Source organism: Lontra canadensis, unplaced genomic scaffold (genome assembly GCF_010015895.1).
Source record: "Lontra canadensis isolate GAN:19392208 unplaced genomic scaffold, GSC_riverotter_1.0 scaffold191, whole genome shotgun sequence".
Lineage (NCBI taxonomy): Eukaryota > Metazoa > Chordata > Mammalia > Carnivora > Mustelidae > Lontra > Lontra canadensis.
In genome coordinates, this window is record NW_022631185.1 from 583,246 (window position 1) to 593,481 (window position 10,236).

The following is a 10,236-nucleotide window of genomic DNA, read 5'->3' on the forward strand; positions in this document are numbered from 1 at the left end:
GCCCACTGCTTCTGTAGGAGTATCACAGGTCGGGACTCACCATGGAGGCCCATATCCCCAGAAGGCAGACCCCTGTGGGATATGTTATCTGGTCTTAAAAGACGTTTTGGGTGTGGCTCTGCATCAGAGAACGTGTCCCCAGTTGAGATCTTAGAAATGTAGAAAACCAGTCAGTTTCATTGCAGACCTTCACCAGCATGGGAAGCAATGCAGTGGAGAGAAACTGTTGAAATGGGCTTTGTTCGTGAAGAGCTGCAGGTCACATGTGTCAGGGAAGTCCTTTACCTACGGGGAGGCTGACAAGAACTTCCTCACCAGTTCAGGGGAGCATCAGCACCAGGCCACTCATAATGGGCAGAAACCAAGCAGTTGCACCATGTGTGGGGAAGCTATTCACAGTGGAAAGAGCCGTTACAGTTGGTGTGAATTCAAGAAAACCTTCAGCCACAAATACACTCTTGTTCAATGCCTGAGTGTCCGCACTGAAGAAAGGTCTTATGAGTGCAAGGAATGTGGGAAATCCTTCACCCGAAGATTTAACCTCTTTCAGCATCAGAAAGTCCGCACTGGAGAAAGGCCCTATAAATGCAATGAATGTGGGAAATTCTTCACCCACATTTCCAGTTTCATTCAACACCAGAGAATTCACACTGGGGCAAAGCCTTATAAGTGCAGCAGATGTGGGAAATTCTTTGGCCGGAGCTCCAGCCTTATTGTACATAAGAGAGTTCACACCGGAGAAAAGACTTATGAGTGCAGTGAATGTGGGAAATCCTTTAGCCAAAGCTCCAGTCTCCTTAAACATCAGAGAGTTCACACCGGAGTGAGGCCTTATGAGTGTAGTGAATGTGGAAAATATTTTGGTGACACCTCCAGCCTCATTAAACACCATAGAGTTCACTCTGGAGAGAAACCTTATGAGTGCAGGGGATGTGGGAAATCTTTTAGCCAAAGTTCTGGCCTCATTCAACACCAGAGCGTTCACACTGGAGAAAGACCTTATGAGTGTAGGATATGTGGGAAATCCTTTACCCGCAACTCTGGCCTCATTCAACACAAAAGGGTTCACACTGGAGAGAGGCCTCAGAAGTGCAGGGAATGTGGGGAATTCTTCAGTGACACCCAGTTTTCTCAACACCAAAAAATTCATATCAGAAAAAGGCCTCATGAGTGCAACAAATGTGCAAAAGCTTTCAGCCGAAGGTTTAACCTCATTAGACACCAGCAAGTTCACCACCATCTGGAAAGGCAGTATATGTGCAGCAAATGTGGGAAAGCCTTCAGTCAGTGGTCTGCTCTGATTCAGCACCAGAAGGTTCACAGTGCAGATCAGCTTTATGAGTGCAACAAATGTGGAAAAGCCTTTAGCCGAAGGTGTAACCTTATCCGACATGAAAAAGTCCACACTGGAGAGAGACCTCATGAGTGCAGTGAATGTGGGAAAGCCTTCAGCCGAAAGTCTCACCTCACTGGGCACCAGAAAGGTCACAAAGCAAAGCCATAGCCATGCAAGGAGCAGGCTTTCTGCATGTTTGATATAATGACATTGAAGGAGAGCCTTTGTGAGGGAGATATCTTCCTGAAGTTGAACTCCTACATCAGAATATACACCACAGGGAAGATTCCCTTTAAGTTTCAGGTATGGGGGAAGCTTCTAGGAACCATGTTTTGCTTCCTAATCGGCTTGGGGTCCTTGCTGAAACTGTGACTGCCAGTTTTCATGGTATAAGGTAGCTCTAATTCCTGAAAGGCCCCCGGGGTATACATCAATTACCCCAGTGTTTAGGGAAATAGATCTCTGTTCTGTCTGGAGAAAATAATGAGCAGCCTGAGTCTTACAGTGATGTCATTCCCTTCTCTCTAATTAATGTGTATACCTGACCCAGTTTTCTCCCAAAAGACCTACTAATCTGGGTTCTGCTGGTGGCTTGCAAAGAAGGTTTGTCTTCAGGGACATTGTTTTCATTTAACACTTGTGGTGGGTTTTTTCCAGTCTCCATGTCACCAACCCATAAACTGCCTGCCTATGATTTGTGCAATAATAAAGGCCTTATTGTTTAAGCCACCTTTAATCCTTGGGGTTGTATTCACCAGGAGATTGGTTTGAAAACATCACGAAGGTATAAACAGCTTGTGTGGGAGTTCCCAACTTTGGTGTGCCTCAGAAGACAAAATGTGATGGCAGAGAATAACTCTTCAGTTTGGGCTTAGTTCACTTTGCTGTCCAAGGCCTCCAAGGAAAAACTGCTGGCTTTGTGCCACTAATATGAAGCCTGGAAGCCAAGATTTTTTTGTGGGCCCAGATTGTGCTCACATTGAGGAGCAGCTACTTGTGAAAATCCCCCGTGTTTCTGGGATTGGTTCCATTGTCTATAGTGCATATCACGTAAAGACCACATGGCTAAGGGGAATCTCTTCCCCAGGTCCTTCAGAAGAGCCATGTGCCCTGATGCCCAGGATTTAGTAGGGTAGTGATACTGGTTTTAACACTAAAGGGCTCACAGGAATCACAATTGATGAGAAACATTGGATTGATAGGGAGTGCTGGAGCCTGCAGTCAACTAGACAGAACATCCCTCTTCTAAAATTTCACCCACAGCTATTCCAGTGGCTGTGGCTGTGTTGGGTAAGCGTGACTCTTGGTCTGTGTAACCCTAATAGCTGAGGTCATTGGCAGAGAAATTAAGGTTTTATGGATTCCTGTAGCTTTCTGGGCTGTTGACCTTAAGACTGTTATTGCACATGCAGGAAAACAAGGATAGAGAGAAGGGAGATCTCTTAATCCAGCCGTACAGCCTTTGTGGCTAAGGTGGAAACGTCCTCCATTGTTCACCAGTATTTGCTATCATTGAGATAAGCCATCCCTCCCAAAGCATCAGGAGAGAGGTGGTAGAGATATTAGAGGGTTGCCAAACCTGACTTTAAAAAAAAAAAAAAAAAGGACTGGGAGAGATCCTTACTTTTATTTTGAACCATTGCTTAAAGCTTTAGGATATAATGACATATAGTAAACTGAACATATTTAAAGTGTGTAGTTGGATAAGATTTGGCAATATAATCTACAACTATCATAGTTGTGATAATGAGCATATAAGTTCCACACATATTTACCTTTTTTAAAAAAATTTATTTATTTGACAGAGATCACAAGTAGGCAGAGAGACCGGCAGAGAGGGAGGAGGAAGCAGGCTCCCTGCCAAGCAGAGAGCCCGATGCAGGGCTTGATCCCAGGACCCTGGGATCATGACCCGAGCCGAAGGCAGAGGCTTTAACCCACTGAGCCACCCAGGCGCCCCACACACATATTTACCTTATAACTTTTATTAATCTCTCTCCCTGCCCTCTCTGGCTCTCTGGGCAAACTTAGATTTACTTTCCTTTATAGTAGACTATATTTTCTAGAATTTTAGTATTAAAGTATTTATTCTTTTTCTCTGGCCTCATATATATTGTGTAATTACCTTGAGATTTGAAAAGTGCATTCCTTTCATTGCTGAGTAGTGTTCTGTTGTATAGATATACCGCCATTTGTTGTCATAGATCTGTTTCTTGACACCTGGGTTTGCAGGTTTTGGCTATTACAAATAAAACTTCTTTGAAGATTCACATATAAATCTTTATATGGATACATGTTTCATTTTTCTTGTGTTAATACCTCTGAGTGCAATGCCTGAATCATAGGGTAGGTGAATTTTTAACTTTTTAAGAAATTGTCAAACTGATATGAAGTGGTTAATTTTTTATATTTCCTACCGGCGGTATATGAGAGTTTCACTACATCCCTGGTTCCTGTGAGACATTGGAACTTCCACTTAATCCTTCCTTCCATAGGGTCCATCTGCGAGGATTTAAAACCACTCACAGCCAGGCTTGACTAGGCTCCTCAGCAACTTAGTCCCACTGCACATGTTGCCTGTATTCTAGCCCCTTTGGTTTGGTGGTGTCCTATGTGACAGGCATAGCAGGAGATGACAAAATGTTTGCTGACTTTCTTATGCCATCTGTGTAAGGAATAATCTTTCTCAGTCCATTTGGGCTTGCAGTTTCCTTACCAGCCACGCCTATGGCAGATTGGCAAGCCAAACCTAGCAGCTGCTGCTGCCGACGGTTGATGGCTTGACACCACACCTTTCCGCTACCATGACTTTCCAGCTTCTCCATATCTAGTAAAGAGATCGCCTTTTGGCTTTCTCTTTCAAAGTTACCTGTAAGCAAAACCATTGTAAAAGGGGCTCTGTGTGGGGCGTCTGGGTGGCTCAGTGGGTTAAAGCCTCTGCCTTTGGCTCGGGTCGTGATCCCAGGATCCTGGGATCGAGCCTCACATAGGGCTCTCTGCTCAGCAGGGAGCCTGCTTCCCTTCCTCTCTCTCTGCCTGCCTCTCTGCCTACCTGTGATCTGTCTGTAAAATAAATAAATAAAATCTTTTTAAAAAGCGGGGGGCTATGTGTAAGACTGGAGAAATATCTTTTGTAACAGACTGATAGATCTATTAAAGTGTAGTAATTTTCAAAGTGAAGAGGATATTAGTTATATAGTACAATATGAAAGTAGTGATAATGTGGAAATATTGGACATTGAATACAGTGGTCTCATAAAGTACACAATAGATAAGGATAAATAAATGTCTGTATAACTAAAATTAAAAATATCAGGGGTGCCTGGCTGTCTCAGTCAGTAGAGTATGCAGCTCTTGATCTCTGGGTCGTGAATTCAAGCACCATGTTGGGTATAGGGCTTACTTATAAAACAAATAAAATATATTTATCTCAGATGGAGAAAATCTCAAAGGAGTCAGAAAGGGGGTAAAGCCAATGGAAATTTTAAAGGGAAGCTAAAAATCTAAGACATTAAAGAAGAAGCAGACATGTATCTAGATAATACAACACAAAGGAGAAAATTACAAAGGGGGGATATTTAGAACGGGAAACACATGCTGCCTAGACCCATTGTAATAAGGAGAGTCAAGGACAGGAGAATGTTATGCCACATGTACAGTAAGAGAAATACAGGAACCAAAATCAGCTTGAGCTCATTCCCTTTCACAATTAGTGAATGCAAGTGTACCGTGAAATTTTTCTGATTCATGTTACTGTTGTTGAACTTGACAAAAGGTATTTAAAACTCAGAATTCACAGAAAAATAAAGCACAATTAGAAGATAAAGAGAAAAAAAGGGTAAGGTGGATTGTTCTTTCAGAGGTTAGGACCTGTTATAAAACTAGAGATGATAGCAGTTTGATATTAGATATTTGTGCAGAGCTACATGTACAGATCAGCAGAGACCATGTAGAGCTTAGAAGGAGATCCACATACATTGGGACATCACACTTGGTGTGGAAGGGAACTGCTGCTCCAAAGAAACAGGTTCTGATGTACATCAGGACACATGAACAAAGACTTTTATAGCTGCGTTGTCATTGTTGACATCTGAAGGCCATACAAAGGTCCATCAGTGTAGAACAGAGACAGATTATGAAATGGTGCTCTCAGAAGCACTGAAAATGAATGATACACATTGAGCAGCATGGGTGAGTCGTACTGACACTCAGTGGCCAAAGGAAGTAAGAGCAAACAAATAAATAGCATATGACTCCTTTCATATAAATGTCAGTGGCATACAGAGTCAAACTCTATTTTAGGATTTATGCACAGTTAAGGAAAACTATCAAGAAAATCCAACAGAGGGACACCTGGGTGGCTCAGTGGGTTGGGCCTCTACCTTCGGCTCAGGTCATGGTCCCAGTGTCCTGGGATCGAGCCCCGCATTGGGCTCTCTGCTCAGCGGGGACCTGCTTCCCCCTCTCTCTCTGCCTGCCTCTCTACCTACTTGTGATCTCTGTCAAACAACAACAACAACAACAAAAATCTTAAAAAGAAAAAGAAAACCCAACAGATGCTGACTTAAAAATCCGGATGTTGAGTTTCTCTTGGAGGAGGTGTAGACTGTGTCTGGGATGGAACACTTGACATGGCAGGGCACTACTAGCATTCTTCGTATTTTCCTCAGTGGCAGATACAGAGGCATCTATTCTGGGAACATTTGTTAAATTCTAAATATATATTAATTCCCTGTACTAATGTTACATTTCACAATAAGAGTGTAAAGAAAAATGGGATAAACATAAGTGTGGTCCTTAAGTGATAGCACCAAAAAAACAATAAAATGAAATAATTTAATGGAGATGAATTACACATAACCTGCCCAGAGAGCAGAAAAGAGAGGAAATAAATGGAGATGGAAAAGGAAGAAAAAGAATGTTGAATATTAGGTTTAACTAGCAGGTTTTTTTCTAAAGAGACCTCTCATGAGAGGCAGGGCATGAAACATAAACACAAAATCAGTATCAGTATGAATTCCTCGCAGACCCAGAGAGTGATTGCTTGGCTGAAAATCAGGTGAAATACAGATCAACCCATAAAATCCAAAAGGAAAAAACTTTCCCAAAATGATTCACTTCGCTTCAAAAACAGCATGATCACAGTTATTTGGATGCAAACTATCTCCATTAAGAACACGGTCTAGAGGGCGCCTGGGTGGCTCAGTGGGTTGAGCTGCTGCCTTCGGCTCAGGTCATGATCTCAGGGTCCTGGGATCGAGTCCCACGTCAGGCTCTCTGCTCAGCAAGGAGCCTGCTTCTCTCTCTCTCTCTCTCTCTCTCTCTCTCTGCCTGCCTCTCCATCTACTTGTGATCTCTCTGTCAAATAAATAAATAAAATCTTTAAGAAAAAAAAAAAAAAGAACACGGTCTAGAATTTGGGCAAATAACTTTGAGTCCAGTTGTACCATGGAATGATGGCGGGAGCTTGTAGGTTGTAAATCTGTTCTCTCGTCTTCAGATGGACATGAGGATACTTAGCTTATAGCTGAGTTGTATGAATAACTTGTTAGTAAAACCATAGAAACAAAATAATTTCAGACCCACTCTTAGAAAATACAAAATCTGCTGTAGAACCTGCAGGCCAGTAAGGTCAAGGGACAGACATGCAGGTCAGGAAGGAAGCTCACTGTGAGGTGTGTCTGCCTGAGACAGAGGTGGGGGCATCATAGATAAGGAAATTGCTCTATCTTTTGTGACTTCATTCATTAACTGTATGAATTAGGTGTCATTGGGCTAAGGCTCAGTTTTATATACAGTGTGTTCTAATCAACTACTCAATTAATTGGTCTAGGAATTACTTTAGGACTACAGAGGTCTGAAGTTAGTTGGTGACTCTGTAGGTAATTAGAAAGCATTTAAATCAGGGTTTAGAGAACCACACCCTGACCTGATAGTGGAGCCTGTGTGAGAGGATGTTGTGGAAAAGGTAAGGCCTCATCAGAAGACTATGGTGTAAACTTAAGCTCAAAAAAGTGTTGCACGGTGCATGAATTTTTCAAAAATTTTCATAAAAATCGATTGGACTTAAGGAGGCTTATAAATGTCATCATTTTCTATGTGTAAATAAGTAATAAAAGGTTATACATTCTCAAAGACACAGCATTCAGTCCTAGGATTTATCAAAATTAACTATGAAATAGTTGTGAAATTCAGGAAAATTAAAAGATTAAATTAAAATCTTTAAAGACAATAGGAACAGGCTGAATTAAATAGAGGAAAAGAAATCACTGGGGAAAAAACTCATATCTAATAGTAATGGAAGAGATAGAGTGAAAATCCTTCCTACATTCTTGAAAGTTTACCTTTTGTTTAAAATAAAAGCCAGTAATTGAAGATTGGAAACTCTGGGTTTGAGAACCATTAAACCAAAATATTTTAATCAAAATTAGGAATCAGATAGAAGTTTATTAAAGTAAAACACATTTAATTATGTATGTACTAAATGACATCTAAAAAGCGAAGGTGAGGGCGCCTGGGTGGCTCAGTGGGTTAGGCCGCTGCCTTTGGCTCAGGTCATGATCTCAGGGTCCTCGGATCGAGTCCCGCATCGGGCTCTCTGCTCAGCGGGGAGCTTGCTTCCTTCTCACTCTCTCTGCCTGCCTCTCTGCCTGCTTGTGATCTCTCTCTGTCAAATAAATAAATAGAACCTTTAAAAAAAAATAAATACAAAAAATAAAAATAAAAAGCGAAGGTGATGCCCCTTCACTGATCTTTTCCATTGTTAGGACAAAGCTTAGAATTTTTGTCTGATTGACGGTATCCTGCAACAAATACCATAGTTTCGTTGTTAATTAAGGTTGCACGTGCGTTCCCACATGGGCCATCCAGGTATTTTCCCTGATAGATCTAGCCTTACCCACCTATGTTTAGGAAAAAATATACGTATTAAAACTATTAAAAGGCCCTGTTTGATGCTAGCTGTAGGGGACATTTTACTTATGTTGGCAAACCTGGTAGTTTTCGTACATTATATCCTCCTAAAGGACCTTGAACTAGTTGAGGAATATAGCATGGGTATATTAAGTAATCATTGCACATTGTATAAATCTATTTTGGCTTCACTATAGCTGTGTCAGGATGGGGTGCTAACCATTGGATAGCACAGATTCCTGGAATTGTAACTAGCACCAAATAGTCACATATATATTAACAAAGGGTGAAATGAAAAGTAGATTTATCTGCACAGATCAAAAGATAGACAACTGTTTTACCAGATTAAGGAAAACTTTTCCTTGTCCAGCAGGCAAAGCAGAACTGAGAGACACGCATATCACTGCTGATGAGCACAAATGGGCTGAATGTCGGAAAACATGATGTTACAAACACAGCAGTGTTTACTAGCCACTGGTCGGACTCAAAATAAGTACTAGGCAAAGAGACAAAATGGAAGAGAGAGAGTAACAGCAGACAAAGGAGCTCACCAGGATCAGAATGGTGCGTGTGGCTCTGTCCTCATGGGAAGGTCTGGGGCAACTGCTGAGGCTATGAATATGCTGGACTTGCTTCTTGTGCCTGAGCAGGACAAGGACCGTGGAGCCACTGGCCCAGACCATGAGGCTCAAACACACAAAGTCAAAGAAAGAAAACACAGTAGCGTTTAGTGAGCCTATAAATTTATCTTGTGGTAGTCCAGAACAGTAGACGTACGTTTTTCTCAAACTAAGGATTTTGCTGTTCAGTGGCCCAGTCATTCTTAATGGAACATAGATATTTAACAGGAGATGCAAGATCCAGAAGATGAAACAGCAGAAGCCAATGCGCTTTGGAGATACTCTGAGCTCCATCACCCTGCAGATACTAGAATGAATCTTAAAAGCCTGGTAGCCACTCAACAGGCAGGTGATGCTGAGGGAAACTCCTCTGCCCACTCTGTGTACATAAAAGACAACTTTACATCCAGTGTCATCCAGGAAGTATTTCCATCCAAAAGCTGCCGTGGTCTGAGGGATCCCTTTGGAAAAAAGCACCAAGGAGTTGGCTAAGACCAGTTGATTGAGAATTAGGTCTTTGGATTTCAACTTGTGTCCAGTGAACAAAGGGAAGTTGTAAAGACCAAAGGAATTTCCCAGGATCCCCACTCCTGTCTGAATGAGGAAGATAATCCCTATTTCCAAGTTGAAAGAGCCCATCACATCAATATCAAGTGGAAATTGATCCTTTTTTTTTTTTAAGTGGAAATTGGTCTTAACTGGAATTAAAGATCTGGAGGAAATCCAAAATGTATGTATTACTATCTTTATGTTTCCTGTAGGGCTTTTCATTAACCACATTTTTTCCCCACATAAAAGACATTCAGAATGTGTCCTTAAAAAGCAAATGAAAGGGGCTCCTGGGTGGCTCAGTTAGTTAAGCATCCAACTCTTGATTTTGGCTCAGGTCATGATCTCAGGGTCGTGAGATCAAGCCCCACTTCATGAAGCCTGCTTAAGATCTCTCTCCCTCCCTCACTGACCCTCCCACACCCCCAAAAAGAAAGTTAAAAAGCAAACAAAAGGATCAAAGAGAGGTTATCTAAAGGAGATCTTACTAAGTAGTTGTAAATAACTCAAAATGTTTCTCCAAGGATGTGCACTTGGGTTATTGAAGGAGGGAGTTGTGGGGTATTTAGACATACACTTTCACATTAACTATAGACAGGTGGATTTGTTCAAAACGTTTAGATACAATTGTGATTTTTATAACAGCAATTAAAATTGACAGATAATTTTGAAAAAGTAGTAGAATACACATATGAACTTTATCAAAGAAGAATTTTAAACCAAGGGAAAGTTCGAGAAATAATTTTGAAAAGAAAACATGAAATGAATTTACTTCTCCAACAAAGATGTCATTTTATGTGGAGAATTTCTACAATTACT

The 10,236-nt window shown here is 41.4% G+C and overlaps 2 protein-coding genes across 2 annotated transcripts; one reads left to right on the forward strand and one right to left on the reverse strand.

The window, feature by feature from the left end:
• The first annotated feature begins 376 nt into the window (after nucleotides 1-376).
• Nucleotides 377-1,672, forward strand: LOC116861121 (zinc finger protein 239-like). Its single transcript, XM_032847601.1, has 2 exons — nucleotides 377-1,005; nucleotides 1,249-1,672. The coding sequence occupies exons 1-2, from the start codon at nucleotides 377-379 to the stop codon at nucleotides 1,502-1,504; spliced, it is 885 nt and encodes a 294-aa protein (XP_032703492.1). The 3' UTR covers nucleotides 1,505-1,672.
• A 6,921-nt stretch (nucleotides 1,673-8,593) lies between these two features.
• LOC116861122 (vomeronasal type-1 receptor 1-like) lies at nucleotides 8,594-9,507 on the reverse strand. Its single transcript, XM_032847602.1, is given in 2 exon segments — nucleotides 8,594-8,727; nucleotides 8,730-9,507. Coding segments are annotated over 2 exon segments (912 nt in total).
• Between the last annotated feature and the right edge of the window lie 729 nt (nucleotides 9,508-10,236).

What these genes read in the sequence shown, in the direction of transcription:
- LOC116861121 (XM_032847601.1), top strand. Translation starts at nt 377, where the DNA reads ATGTGTGGGGAAGCTATTCACAGTGGAAAGAGCCGTTACAGTTGGTGT. An exon ending in ACTGGAGAAAGACCTTATGA is followed by an intron (nt 1,006 to 1,248) that starts GTGTAGGATATG and finishes CCATCTGGAAAG; the next exon opens with GCAGTATATGTGCAGCAAAT.